Here is a 15,692-nt window from a genome sequence, read left to right as displayed (position 1 = left end):
TACGCTGCACACCTTTGTGTTCTGGGGGTGAGACCCACGTAGCGAAGGTTTATCAGACTGATTCCTGGGATGGTGGAACTGACTATTAACAGAGTGAATCAGTTAGGATTGTATTCGCTGGAGTTCAGAAGAATGAGAGATCTCAGAGAAACCTATAATATTCTGACAGGACTCGACCGGGGAGATGCAGGAAAGATTTTCCCGATGGTGGGAATGTACAGAACCACAGGTCGCAGTCTGAGAATACAGGGTAGACCATTTAAACAGAGATGAGGAGAAATTTCTTCATCCAGAGAGTGGTGATGCTGTGGAACTTGTTACCACAGGAAATAGTTGAGGCCAATATATTGTATGTTTTCAAGAAACATTTAGATATAGCACTTTGGGCGAAGGGGATCCAAGGGTATGGAGAGGAAAGCGGGATTAGGCTATGGAGTTAGATGGTAAACCATGATCATAATGAATGGTGGAACATGAGGCCAAATGGCCTCATCCTGCTCCTATTTTCTATGTAATCCCTTCCCACACTAAGAGCAGGTGAATGGTCTCTCCCCAGTGTGAACTTGCTGGTGTGTCTGAAGACTGGATAACTGTGTGAATCCATTCCCACAGAGGGAGCAGGTGAATGGCTTCTCCCCAGTGTGAATTCGCTGATGTTTCCGCAGGATGGATGAATCAAGAAATCCCTTCCCACACTGAGAGCAGGTGAACGGCCTCTCCCCAGTGTGAACTCGCTGGTGTGTCTGCAGACTGGATAAATCACTGAATCTCTCCCCACACTGAGCGCAGATGAATGATGTCTCCCCAGTGTGAACTGGCTGGTGTGTCTGCAGACTGGATAAATCACTGAATCTTTCCCCACACTGAGAGCAGGTGAATGGCTTCGCCCGAGTGTGAACTTGCTGATGTTTCCGCATGTTGGATAAAGCACGGAATCTCTGCCCACACTGAGAGCAGGTGAATGGTCTCTCCCCAGTGTGAACTCGCTGGTGTGTCTGCAGACTGGATAACTGTGTGAATCCCTTCCCACAGACGGAGCAGGTGAATGGCCTCTCCCCAGTGTGAACCCGCTGGTGTGTCTGCAGGTGGGATGACCAAGTGAATCCCTTCCCACACTGAGAGCAGGTGAACGGCCTCTCCCCAGTGTGTACTCGCTGATGTTTCCACAGGGCGGATGAATCAATGAATCCCTTCCCACACTGAGAGCAGGTGAATGGCCTCTCCCCAGTGTGAACTCGCTGATGTTTCCGCAGGGTGGATGAAGTAATGAATCCCTTCCCACACTGAGAGCAGGTGAACGGCCTCTCCCCAGTGTGAACTCGCTGATGTTGCCGCAGGGTGGATGAATCAATGAATCCCTTCCCACATTGAGAGCAAGTGAACGGCCTCTCCCCAGTGTGAATTCGCTGATGTTTTCGCAGAGTGGATGAATTAATAAATACCTTCCCACACTGAGAACAGGTGAACGGCCTCTCCCCAGTGTGAATTCGCTGATGATTCCGCAGGGTGGATGAATCAATGAATCCCTCTCCACACTGAGAGCAGGTGAATGGCTTCTCCCCAGTATGAAGTCGTTGCTGTGACTGCAGGCTGGCTAAATCAGTTAAACCCTTCCCACACTGAGAGCAGGTGAAAGGCATCTCCCCAGTGTGAATCTGCTCATGTCTCTGCAGGTTGCCTAATCGAGTGAATCCCTTCCCACATTGAGAGCAGGTGAACGGCCTCTCCCCTGTGTGACTGCGTCGATGAATCTCCAGCTCAGATGGGCACCTGTATCCCTTCCCACAGTCTGCACATTTCCACGGTTTCTCCATGTTGTTGGTATCTCGTGTCTCTCCAGATTCGACAATCAGTGGAAGCCTTGTCTTTACACATGTGCACTGTCTCTCCTCACGATGGTGTGATGTTTTTTCAGGCTGTGCAACTGGTTAAAGCTCTTTGCACAATCAGTTCAATGGAACACTCTCACTCGGGTGTGTGTTGTGTGGGTCTTGGTGCTTTTCTACTCACATTCACATTTAAAATCTTTTGAAGCCGACAGATTGGACAGACATTTCTCCTTCTCGTCGATGATATTCAGAGCCCGATGATATCTAGTTCAGAAGGAATCGAGTGAGTTTGTCACATCGAGACATGATGTTTGAGATTTCTGTCTATAATTCCTCCTCTTCCAATATCCTTTAAAAACAATTTACAAAAGTCTTCCTTGTTAGTACAGGTTAGAGATTCAGAACAGACAATTCTAGTTCCGATGAAAAATTATTTCCTCTCTCGTTCTCCAGAAGCTGTAAATCTCCATTCCACACAATCTCCCTCCATTCTCACTCAGCTGTACCAAATATTCACCCTCCCAATTCTCCTGAAGGGCTGAGTCATGTTGATTGACAGATTCAACCTCCGCTCACTGCTTCCTGACCAGGGCATAGAAATTATAATAGTAGCAAGAGTAGGCCATTCGGCCCACCGACTCTGCTCAACCACTCAATGAGATCCTTGGCCGATCTACCTGAACACCAGTTTCCCACACAATCCCGATATCCCTCGATATCTTCAATATCTAGGAGCCTATCAATATTTGTCGTGAACATACTTGGCGACTGAGGCTGCACATTCCCTGGGGTAGAGAATTCCAAAGCTTCACCACATCCTCAAGTGAAGAAATCCCTCCTCATCTCAGCTTTCACTCTATTTTCCCCATAACCCTTCACTCCATTGTCAACAAAATATCTGTCAAACTTGTGCTTCAATATATTCAATGACCCCCAGATACAACTGGTCCCAGAGGAACAGAAATCCAAAGACTAACAATCCTCTGAGGGAAGTGATGACTGGAAATCTATAACAGAGCTACAATTTTATCTTACAAGACAAGAAATAATAATACATTTGCTTTATTACAAACTTTAAATAATATAACTAATCTGTTGCAACTGTCCTGGCTTGAGACAATTCACACCTCTTTAAGATGTGATTAACCCTCTCTCCAGTTGCACCATCTGGACCTGTAAAGACTTAATTGCCTGCAAAGTCTAGCATTCAAAGTGTCAGCTTTCATCATTCGCTGCGCTTGTGTAACCTTCCTCTTCATTTAGAACATAGAACAAAGAACAGTACAGCACAGAACAGGCCCTTCGGCCCTCGATGTTGTGCCGAGCCATGATCACCCTACTCAAACCCACGTATCCACCCTATACCCGTAACCCAACAACCCCCCCTTAACCTTACTTTTTAGGACACTACGGGCAATTTAGCCTGGCCAATCCACCTAACCCGCACATCTTTGGACTGTGGGAGGAAACCGGAGCACCCGGAGGAAACCCACGCACACACGGGGAGGACGTGCAGACTCCGCACAGACAGTGACCCAGCCGGGAATCGAACCTGGGACCCTGGAGCTGTGAAGCATTTATGCTAACCACCATGCTACAGTGTTGCCCCATTTGCCTGATTAACAAGCTACACTCTGAAAACTCGTGATACCAAATAAACCTGTTGTTGTCAGCCTTCTCCCTGAGCCCAGCCCAGTCCAAGGGGCAGCACAGTAGCATGGTGGTTAGCATAAATGCTTCACAGCTCCAGGGTCCCAGGTTCGATTCCCGGCGGGGTCACTGTCTGTGCGGAGTCTGCACATCCTCCCCGTGTGTGCGTGGGTTTCCTCCGGGTGCTCCGGTTTCCTCCCACAGTCCAAAGATGTGCGGGTTAGGTGGATTGGCCATGCTAAATTGCCCGTAGTGTCCTAAAATGTAAGGTTAAGGGGGGGTTGTTGGGTTACGGGTATAGGGTGGATACGTGGGTTTGAGTAGGGTGATCATTGCTCGGCACAACATCGAGGGCTGAAGGGCCTGTTCTGTGCTGTACTGTTCTGTGTTCTATGTTCCACATTCTGAACAATGGGGAACAAGCTCCTCCCACTTATTGAAACATCGCCCCGACAAAGATGAGAAACGCGCATGCGCCCTGATGCACATGCAATAAAGATGGCGGCCGTTAACCCGAGCCGAATATGAGAACCTGCAGCCCCGCTCGGTACAAACTCGGTCCCTTAAACTATTTCGAGGTTTCCGATTGTAACAGCTTTACACAACATTTCCGCCCACTTCCGCGATCTCTCGTTCCCTCCATATTGTTAAAGACTCATTACCGATTTCGAAAATGAAAAAGACGCCCTTCTCCTGCGCCATTACCCACACTGCGCATGCTTCAATCACAGCGGGCCCCGCCTCTCATTCACTCCGATTGGTTGGAGGAGTAGCCGCTCCCGGTCGGTCCTCGAGTCCCACCCCTCCTCTTCCTATTGGTCGGGAGCTGCCGTCAATCACTCGTGATGTGGAGATGCCGGCGTTGGACTGGGGTGAGCACAGTAAGAAGTCTTACAACACCAGGTTAAAGTCCAACAGGTTTGTTTCAAACACGAGCTTTCGGAGCACGGCTCCTTCTTCAGGTGAATGGAGTTCAATCACTCGGGCATTGTGACGGTTACAGATGTGAGAGCGGCCACAGGCTCAGGCTGAGTCGCTGATTGATCAATAATAACATTCTTTCACATTCGGCTCTGGAGCGCACTCGAGATTTGTAAAACCCGCCCCCCGACACTGACCTCTCACCTGACACCTCACAATGCCCAGGCAATGATTGACGTCAGCTCTGGAACATTAGGAGAAGGGGATTGGTTGGAGGATCAAAGGGAGCGGCTGGTCCTCCAACCAATCAGTGAATGAGGGGCGGGGCTCGGGGTGCCGGATCTTCACAGAATCACCCGCGCAGGCTCAAAGAAAGGGTTGTCTCATTAATTTCTAACCTGGATGCAGAGTGATGATTTTTGCAAACAGGCAAAAAATAAACAGATTGGGACTTATTTTCTTGAGAAAACAAGTCACTTAGTCGTGACCTCACACAAAGCTTTAAAGTGATCTGTGGGTTGGAGAGGGGAGAGGTGGGGGGATGCTGCCACTTGAAAAAGAGTTGAAAACTCGGAGCCAGGAATAAACATAGGTGGCACAGAAGCACAGTGCTTAGCAGTTACTTAAACAAGGAGTCAGGAGGGCTAAAAGGGGTCACCAAAAATCATTGGCAAATAGGGTTAAGGAAAATCCCAAGGCTTTTTACACATACATAAAAAGCAAGAGGGTAGCCAGGGAAAGGGTTCGCCCACTGAAGGACAGGCAAGGGAATCTATGTGTGGAGCCAGAGGAAATGGGCGAGGTACTAAATGAATACTTTGCATCAGTATTCACCAAAGATAAGAAATTGATGGATGTTGAGTGTGGAGAAGGGTGTGTAGATAGCCTGGGTCACATTGAGATCCAAAATGTCGAGATGTTGGATGTCTTGAAAAATATTAAGGTGGATAAGTCCCCAGGGCCTGATGGACTACCGCAGAATACTGAAGGAGGTTCCGGAGGAAATTGCTGAGGCCTTGACAGAAATCTTTGGATCCTCACTGTCATCAGGTGTCGTCCCGGAGGACTGGAGAATAGCCAATGTTGTTCCTTTGTTTAAGAAGGGTAGCAAGGATAATCCAGGGAACTACAGGCCAGTGAGCCTTACGTCAGTGGTAGGGAAATTACTGGAGAGAATTCTTCAAGACAGGAACTACTCCCATTTGGAAACAAATGGATGTATTAGCAAGAGGCAGCGCGGTTTTGTGAAGGGGAGGTCATGTCTCACCAACTTGATAGAGTTTTTCGAAGAGGTCACAAAGATGATTGATGCAGGTAGGGCAGTGGATGTTGTCTGTATGGACTTCAGTAAGGCCTTTGACAAGGTCCCTCATGGCAGACGTGTACAAAAGGTGAAGTCACATGGGATCAGGGGTAAGCTGGCAAGATGGATACAGAATTGGCTAGGTCAGAGAACGCAGAGAGTAGCAATGGAAGGGTGCTTTTCTGATTGGAAGGCTGTGACTAGTGGTGTTCCATCGGGATCAGTGCTGGGGCCTTTGCTGTTCGTAGTATATATAAATAATTTGGAGGAAAATGTAACTGGTCTGATTAGTAAGTTTGCAGATGACACAACGGTTGGTGGAATTGCGGATAGCGATGAGGAATGTCAGAGGATACAGCAGGATTTAGATCATTTGGAGACTTGGGCGGAGAGATGGCAGATGGAGTTTAATCCGGACAAATGTGAGGTAATGCATTTTGGAAGGTCCAATGCAGGTAGGGAATATACAGTGAATGGTCGAACCCTCAAGAGTATTGACAGTCAGAGAGATCTAGGTGTACAGGTCCACAAGTCATTGAAAGGGTCAACACAGGTGGAGAAGGTAGTCAAGAAGCATTTGGCATGCTTACCTTCATTGGCCGGGGTGTTGAGTATAAGAATTGGCAAGTCATGTTGCAGCTGTATAGAACCTTAGTTCGGCCACACTTGGAGTATAGTGTTCAATTCTGGTCGCCACACTACCAGAAGGATGTGGAGGCTTTAGCGAGGCTGCAGAAGAGATTTACCAGTATGTTGCCTGGTATGGATGGGATTAGCTGTGAGGAGAGGTTGAATAAACTCGGTTTGTTCTCACTGGAATGACAGAGGTTGAGGGGCGACCTGATAGAGGTCTACAAAATTATTAGGGGCATAGTCAGAGGCTTTTTCCCAGGATAAAGGGTTCAATTGCTAGGGGGCATAGGTTTAAGATCCGTGGGGCAAGGTTTAGAGATGTACGAGGCAAGTTGTTTACACAGAGGGTAGTGGGTGCCTGGAACTCGCTGCCGGAGGAGGTGGTCGAAGCAGAGACGATAGTGACATTTCAGGGGCATCTTGACAAATACATGAATAGGATGGGAATAGAGGGATACGGACCCAGGAAGTGCAGAAGATTTTAGTTTAGATGGGCAGTATGGTTGGCGCAGGCTTGGAGGGCTGAAGGCCTGTTCCTGTGCTGTACTTTTCTTTGTTCTTTGATCTTTAGCACTGAGAAACGGTGCGGGATTTGTCAGTTTCATGCTTGACACTGAGGAAAATGACAAGTGCTGTTGCTTCACAGCACCAGGGACTCAGCTTCAATTCCTGCTTGGGTCTCTGTTTGTACAGAGTCTGCACGTTCTCCCCATGTCGGTGTGGGTTTCCTTCGAGTGCTCTGGTTTCCTCCCAAAGGTCCCGAATAATGGGCTTGTTCGGTGAATTGGACATTCTGAATCCTCCCTCTGTGTTCCCAAACATCTGTCAGAGATTGGCAACTTGGGGCTTTTCACAGTAACTTCACTGCATAAGCCTACTTGTGATAATAGTAAAGATTATTATTATTATAAACTAGGTCATAAATACTAATAATGAGAGTTACTAATAAATCCAAGTGGGAGATATGGACACATTTCTTTATTCACTGGATTAGAATGTGCAACTTGTTACCAGGGAAGGAGTTGAGGAAAGTGCTGGGATGTTTCCAAAAGGAAATGGGACTCGGTTTGTCCCAGGGAGCATTGATGGCGGATTTCTGGGCTGGCACAGGGTAGGGGTTAGGAGGTTGAGGGACCTGTTTGTGGAGGGGAGGTTCGCGAGCTTGGGGGAGTTAGAGGGGAAGTTTGGGCTCCCCCCGGGGAACATGTTTAGGTAAATGCAGGTGAGGGCAGTTAAGGACCAGGCTTCAATTCATCGTCCAACCTGGACAGTCAGAAGGACACCAGCACCATGGAGAAACCGTGGAAATGTGGGGACCATGGGAAGGGATTCAATTATCCATCTGAAGTGGAAAATCATCAATGCAGTCACACTGGAGAGAGGCTATTCACCTGCTCTGTTTGTGGGAAGGGATTCACTCAGTCATCCAGCCTCGACGCACACCAGCATGTTCACACTGGTGAGAGGCCATTCACCTGTCTGGATTGCAGGAAGGGATTTAATGCTTTATCCAACCTCCGGACTCACCATCAGGTCCACTCTGATCAAAGACCGTTTAAATGTGCTGAATGTGAGAAGAGCTTTAAAAGCAGGAAAGATTTACTGTTGCACCAACGCACTCACACTGGGGAGAGGCCATTCACCTGCTCCATGTGTGGGAAAGGATTCACTCAGTCATCCCACCTCCTGACACACGAATGTGTTCATACTGATCAGAGTCCATTTAATTGTTCTGACTGTGAGAAAACATTTAAACAAACGGGATCTTCTGAAACACCAACACACTCACACTGGGGGGAGGCTATTCACCTGCTCGATCTGTTGGAAGGGATTCACTCAGTTAGTCTGAAACACCATCAAGTTTACACTGGGGAGAGACTGTTCACCTGCTGTGCGTGTGGACAGGAATTCATTGATTCATCAAATCTTATGACACACCAACTGGTTCACACTGATCAGAGACCATTTAAATATTCGCACTGTGAGATGGGATTTGAAAGTAAACAGAATCTGCTGAAACACCAGCAAGTTCAGACAGGGGAGAGGCCATTCAACTGCCCCGCGTGTGGGAAGACATTTGCTCAGTCAAACAACCTGCTCAGACACCAGCAGGTTCACAGGCGAAATCAGGGTTTGGATTCTGCTGTTATTGTCGCTGTTAATCACAATCAGAACTGAAATTTATTTGGATGCCTATTTCATGTGGGGTTCCACAGTTTTGTGGTATAAATCAATGATTTTGAGTTAAACATAGGAGCTATGATTAACAAGTTGGCAGAAGGTACAGAAGTTATTCATCTGTTTGACAATACGTGGGTTTCCTCCGGGTGCTCCGGTTTCCTCTTACAAGTCCCGAAAGACGTACTTGTTAAAGGTGACATTCTGGATTCTCCCTCAGTGTGGCTTCACAGTGCCAGGATCCCAGGTTCGATTCTCTGCTGGGTCACTGTCTGTGCGGAGTCTGCACGTTCTCCCCGCGTCTGCATGGGTTTCCTCCGGGTGCTCCGGTTTCTTCCCAGTCAAAAGACGTGCAGGTTAGGTGGATTGGCCATGATAAAAAATTGCACTCAGTGACCAAAAAGATTAGGAGGGGTTATTGTGTTACGGGGATAGGGTTAAGTGAGGGCTTCAGTGGGTCGGTGCAGACTCGATGGGCCGAATGGCCTCCTTCTGCACTGGATGTTCTATGTAAAAGAGACACTTGTTCACACAACCTACTGAGATTCCACATCTGACTTTAGTTTTTTTTCTGCTTTTAATCAAGTCCGGGGCAGAACTATGGAGCAGATCCATTGGATGATATATCAGTTGACTTTGTATACATGGTTTAAATCGTAATCGGACCAGAAAAGATATTAGTGCATTGGAGAGTGTAGCTTACCCATGGCGATGAGGTTACCCAGCATTCACCGTGATTGAGAATATGCCCTATCTTCAGTACATGAGACCATCGCGCAGGCGCACTGCCACTCATGCTGGGGCATGCGCAGTGCGGGTGTTGGCAGTCGGTGGACGGGGTGGTGTCGGAGTCGCAGAAAGAGCAGAAACTGATTGGAGACAGCGGGTGAGTGAGGTTGAATGGAGCGGGTGGGTGAGAGAGGATGTATAATAAATACCCGGTGCAAGAAGAGAAGATTTCATAAAAATAGGTCGTTGGCTTCAAACCTCAAATTAGAAGCTCGAGGCCCTGCGCTGGGACCGGTTTTGCAGTCGGAATCTCGAACGAACAATGGGCAGCGATGCCGCCATCTTTATAGGGGGCAATGTGCAGGAGGGCGCATGTGCAGCGTCATTTTGTACAGGGCACGGTGCTGAGAGCCGCATGTACGGTCGCCATCTTTATTGGGGGCAATCGACATTAAAGGATCATGGAACCTCGACAATGCAGAATAGGCCATTCGGCCCATCGAATCTATACCGACTCTCTGAAAGAGCATCCGACCTAGGCCAATCCCAGGCTCTACCCCTTAACCCCACCTAACGTATGGCAATTTAGCATGGCCAATCCCGGAGGAAACCGGAGCACCACTTCCTGGTTTTCATGGTCACTTTTTCCTCGTGTCGGCCCCACAAATGACCAGATTAATTCAGCTAAATTTTACAAACTGCCTTTCTGTTTTTGTGGGTTCTCTCTCACTCTGTTTTAAATCAAATTTAAGGTTTTTCAGTGGGAAACAAAAGCCAAGCAGCACATCAAGATCCGACGGAATCTCCCAATTAATTGGAACCTGAATATTGGTGCATTTTGAACATGGAAGGAAAAAGCACCATTCTCAGTTGGGAGAAAACATGGAAATCTGGGGACTGTGAGGAAGGATTCAGATCCCCGTCTGAGCTGGAAACTCTTCGGCGAGTTCACAGTGCGGAGCGACCAGTTACCTGCCCCAAATGTGGGAAGGGATTCACTCGATCATCAGGGCTGCTGACACACCAGCGAATTCATTCTGGGGAGAGGCTGTTCACTTGCTTCCAGTGTGGGAAGGGATTCACTCGGTCTTCAGGGTTGCTGCAACACCAGTCCGTTCACACTGATCAGAGACCATTTAAATGCCTGGATTGCGGGAAAGGCTTTAAAATTTCTGCAAAACTTGTGCGCCATCAACGAGTTCACACTGATGAGAAACCGTTCAGATGTTTCCACTGTGGGATTGGGTTCAGGGGGTCAGAACAACTCACTGAACACCAGCGAATTCACACTGGGAGAGACCGTTCACCTGCCCTGTGTGTGGGAAGGGATTCACTCAGTCATCCACACTGCGGACACACCAGCGAATTCACACTGGGGAGAGGCCATTCATCTGCTCTGAGTGCGGGAAGGGATTCAGTGATTCATCCACCCTGCTCAAACACCAGAGAGTTCACACTGGGGAGAGACCTTTCAAATGCCCAGACTGCAAGAAGTGCTATAAAAGCTCTGCAGAACTGATGCGCCATCAACGAGTTCACACTGATGAGAGACCGTTCAGATGTTCTCAGTGTGGGACTGGGTTCAGGGGATCAGAACAACTCACTGCACATCAGCGAATTCACACTGGGGAGAGGCCATTCACCTGCTCTGTGTGTGGGAAGGGATTCACTCAGTCATCCACACTGCGGACACACCAGCGAGTTCATACTGAGGAGAGACCTTTCACCTGCACCGACTGTGGGAAGGGATTTTGTCAGTCATCCACACTGCGGACGCACCAGCGCGTTCACACCGGGGAGAGACCATTTACCTGCACCGAATGTGGGAAGGCATTCGTTACTTCATCCAACCTGCGGACACACCAGCGAATGCACAAGTAATGACCATGGTTGGCTTTTTCTGAGAATCACAGCCACAACTGCTCCATGTTGGTAGGGAACTTGTTTGTAGTTTCAAAATTTAGTGTACCCAATTCTTTTTTTCTAATTAATGTGCAATTTAGCGTGGCCAATCTATCTGTCCTGCACATCTTTCGGTTTGTGAGGGTGAGACCCACGCAACAATGAGAGAGAATGTGCAAACTCAACACGACAGTGACCCAGGGTCGGGATCGTGACACAGCAGTGCTAACCACTGCGCCATCGTGCCGCCCCAAAATCAATAATTTTATATTCGACTATAATTTAGTAGTCCAAATTGGTATCTTACTTCGCATGTTGTGCTAAATTGGCAGAAACCATTTAAAAAAACTAAATCCATTCCAGCAATATCGGAAATCAGCCAGATAAGTTAAATGGACATCCTTAATTGTGAAACAATTTTTTTAAAAAGTAATTATTTAATCGATGTATTGTAAGGCTGATGTAAATTGGAACACAAATTTATAACTTTTATAATTATAAATACTTTTGTGTGAATTTTATACAATTATTGTGAGCCATGAGAATCGTTAAATGCTGCCTTTTCAGACAGGCTGGAAAGATAACATCAACTTTAACCTTGACCAAATCCTTGAAAAGGCTTTTATTCAGGATGTCTTAGTTGTAAATGGCAAACATTCGTGGGCAGCACGCTGGTGCAGTGGTTAGCACTGCTGCCTCACAGCGCCGAGGACCCAGGTTCAATCTGGGCCCTGGGTCACTGTCCGTGTGGAGTTTGCACATTCTCCCCGTGTTTGCGTGGGTTTCGCCCCCATAACCCAAAGATGTGCCGGCTAGGTGGATTGGCCAGGATAAATTGCCCGTTAATTGGAAAAAGAAGAATTGGGTACTCTAAATTTTATTAATAAATAAGTGGCAGGCATTTATGTTAACCACTGATTATTGGACAGTAGTTTAAGAGAAGCCAGTGTCTTTTCTTTTCCCAATTAAGGGGCAATTTAGTGTGGCCAATCCACCTACCCTGCACAGCTTTCGGTTGTGGGAGTGAGACACAGGCGGGCAAACTCCACACGGACAGTGACCCAGGGCCGGGATCGAACCCGGGTCCTCAGTGCCGTCAAGCAGCAGTGCTAACCACTGCATCACCGTTCTGCCCTAATGCCATTGAATCAAAGTTAAGACAATGTGTGTAATTAGTTAAAAAAAAGCACAATGGGTTAGCTCCTATTTCATTATTGACAAATTGCAGATCAATTGGCTATTTTCCAACAATTGACTAAGACGAGCTTTTGACATTTTTAATGAGTAAAAGTAGAGTCTTGAGAGGCTATGTTTGGTGGGCGGCACAGTGGGGGTTAATGTGTTAACCATTCTGTCGAAGCCTTCACTTCATGTCCTGGACTGAAAGCGAGGTGAGAAGTCTGTTCAATTATTAAAAGCTCAGCTTTCTCTTCTTCTGTTAATTACTGCGAACTACGGGGGCGGCAAGGTCCCAGGTTCAATCGCGGCTCTGGGTCACTGTCCGTGTGGAGTTTGCACATTCTCCCTATGTTTGCGTGGATTTCGCCCCCACAACCCAAAGATGTGCAGGGTAGGTGGATTGGCCACGCTAAATTGCCCCTTAATTGGAAAAAATGAATTGGGTACTCTAAATTTAAAAAACAAATTACTGTTAATTGACATTTATCTTTCTGACTTATTAGTTCATTAACCTGAATTCGCTGTTTAAAGTGTTCATTCTTGCCAACTGGTCAAGTCTGTAGACCCTGATGTGATTGACAATTGGGGAGTTTTTGCAAACAAGTATAAGATTTTTGGTTCATCTGAACGAAGATTTATGGGTTTCACTAATTGCCCCAATTGCAAATCACATCAAGTTCTACAGACTTGACCATTTGACAAGAAATAACACTTTAAATAGTGAATTCAGAAAGTTTATTAACCATTAAATAATTCACAGGTCAGAAAGGACAAAAAGTGTCAATTTGCAGCAGCGGCACGGTGGTTAGCACTGCTGCCTCACAACGCTAAGGATCGGGGTTCTTAGCACTGCTGCCTCACAACGCTAAGGATCGGGGTTCTTAGCACTGCTGCCTCACAACTCTAAGGATCGGGGTTCTTAGCACTGCTGCCTCACAACTCTAAGGATCGGGGTTCTTAGCACTGCTGCCTCACAACGCTAAGGATCGGGGTTCTTAGCACTGCTGCCTCACAACTCTAAGGATCGGGGTTCTTAGCACTGCTGCCTCACAACGCTAAGGATCGGGGTTCTTAGCACTGCTGCCTCACAACGCTAAGGATCGGGGTTCTTAGCACTGCTGCCTCACAACGCTAAGGATCGGGGTTCTTAGCACTGCTGCCTCACAACGCTAAGGATCGGGGTTCTTAGCACTGCTGCCTCACAACGCTAAGGATCGGGGTTCTTAGCACTGCTGCCTCACAGCGCTGAGGATCGGGGTTCTTAGCACTGCTGCCTCACAGCGCTGAGGATCAGAGTTCTTAGCACTGCTGCCTCACAGCGCTGAAGATCGGGGTTCTTAGCACTGCTGCCTCACAGCGCTGAGGATCAGAGTTCTTAGCACTGCTGCCTCACAACGCTAGGGATCGGGGTTCTTAGCACTGCTGCCTCACAGCGCTGGGGATCGGGGTTCTTAGCACTGCTGCCTCACAGTGCTGAGGATCGGGGTTCTTAGCACTGCTGCCTCACAGCACTAAGGATCTGGGTTCTTGTGTCGTAGGAGGCATCCTTCAATTTTGGACAATATTCCCTCCATAGAGCAACTAACTTTTTAGCAGTTGACCCCCTATTATTTTCCCAAATCACGTGTTGAGCTTCTATTACTGTTGATAGGTCTTTAGTTCCCCCCAGTATTGTTCACACAGCGTTTGCAGTACGCTGCCATTTTCAAAAGTTGTATCTAAAGTTCTACCCATTGCACCCTTTGTCTGATGCCAGATGGTCCTTCCGATTACAATTTTAACAATTGATTAAGGAAATTACTGTGTGTGATGTTTTATGTCAGGGTCCGCACGCTTTTTGCCCTGTTTATGTGTTATTAAGCAGAGTTATCCGCATCTGCAGGAGATTATAATTTAAATCACGGAGTAATCGCGCTCCGTACAAACCAATTAACAGCTCGAAGGTGACACTGTAAAGATTCTATGTCACCCGCCTTACAAAGTTAACGGGAACCTTTTATCGCGAAGGTTTCCAGGTAATAACAAGGACCATGTTGGCATCGATATCTGTTTACCTCTTTCAAATCATCACAGCTTGAAACATAATTTTTAAAGTCAAAGTCTGAAAAATGAAATATGAATTCTTTCCCTCTCTCTCTTATCTATCTCTCTCCCTCTCTACGTAACTCTATCTGTCTTTGGAACTCTTGTTGCTCTTTCTCTTTATCTGCCTACCTCTCCATCTCTGCCTCTCCCTGACTCACTCTCTTTCGCTCTCTCAACTTTCGCTATCTCTAACAGTTCCTGTCTCTGTCCCTGTCTCGCTCTCCTTCAATCTCTTCCTCTGTCTCTCTTTCTCTCTCTTGGATTCAGCCCTTGTCCTTGGGGACAAATTTTGAACAAAAATTTTTCATTCTCTTTCAAAAACTTTATCTGTGTTATTCCATTTAAGTCAATTTGCACTGATTAATTTTAGAGGCATTAGCTATTCTTAGAGACGTATTTTTTTTGTCAATTCAGAAAAGACCAACTGTCTGCGAGGAATTAAGGGCTACGGGGAGAATGCTGGTAGGTGGAGTTGAAATGCCCATCAGCCATGATTGAATGGCGGAGTGGACTCGATGGGCCGAATGGCCTTACTTCCACTCCTATGTCTTATGGTCTTATGGAAATGGTTAATGTTTCCTGCAGAATCTAAGAGGCGGAGAACTTGGCGTGATGCCATTTATGTCTTTTCACGCAATCTAAAAACTTATTCATATTTCAATTACTCTTATTCGTAAAGTTACTTTCTTTTAAACTGATATAGTGTGAACTGAACAACTTTGGGAACATTTGCAAGAGGAATTATGAATGTTTTGCCATTAGTTTAAAAACAATTCGAGTACGCATTTTGATGTCCTTCAGAAGAACCACTTGTTATCATAATAAGGCCAGTACAACATTCCAAGCAGTAGTTAGTTTACATTATCTGATCTACTAAATTTCGTTCAAAAGCAATGTTAAACTTTAGTCATTATTGCCAGCATGCTTCTAAATTGGTAACTCATTAACTTCACTTCTATAATTCCCTTATTGTGGATCGTTTAATCAACACCTTTTAGTAAATTATGTCTTCCGTAGAGAAGGGTTGTTCGATATTTACGGCTTACGTCTGTGACCGAGTGCGTGTCGCTAAGGGGGACACGTTAGCGGGTGTTTCATTGGTAATGGGATCAGAAGTGGGAGTCAGGACTTGGGGCAGTGGAATTGTAGGATCGGGGAGCGCAAAATGAGGGTGGGTTCCAGGGTTCAAATCCTCCTCCTCTTCTGTATCGCTTGAATAGGGGAACATCGGCATGCCAGAGCAACTGGGAGGATCCTCCTTTCCTATAATCTGATTGGCCAGT

The 15,692-nt window shown here is 46.8% G+C and overlaps 1 protein-coding gene across 1 annotated transcript in view; it reads right to left on the bottom strand.

The window, feature by feature from the left end:
- LOC119960905 overlaps nt 1-15,692 on the bottom strand; it is a 379,220-nt gene that overhangs the window by 108,502 nt on the left and 255,026 nt on the right. Inside the window, exon 10 of the mRNA XM_038788480.1 lies at nt 561-1,737. Coding sequence (XP_038644408.1) covers nt 561-1,737 — 1,177 coding nt within the window. The remainder of the gene's footprint in view (nt 1-560; nt 1,738-15,692) is intronic.

Source organism: Scyliorhinus canicula, unplaced genomic scaffold, assembly GCF_902713615.1.
Source record: "Scyliorhinus canicula unplaced genomic scaffold, sScyCan1.1, whole genome shotgun sequence".
Taxonomy (NCBI): domain Eukaryota; kingdom Metazoa; phylum Chordata; class Chondrichthyes; order Carcharhiniformes; family Scyliorhinidae; genus Scyliorhinus; species Scyliorhinus canicula.
Note: the sequence above shows the minus strand (reverse complement) of the source record. Positions and strands in the feature narration are given on the sequence as shown.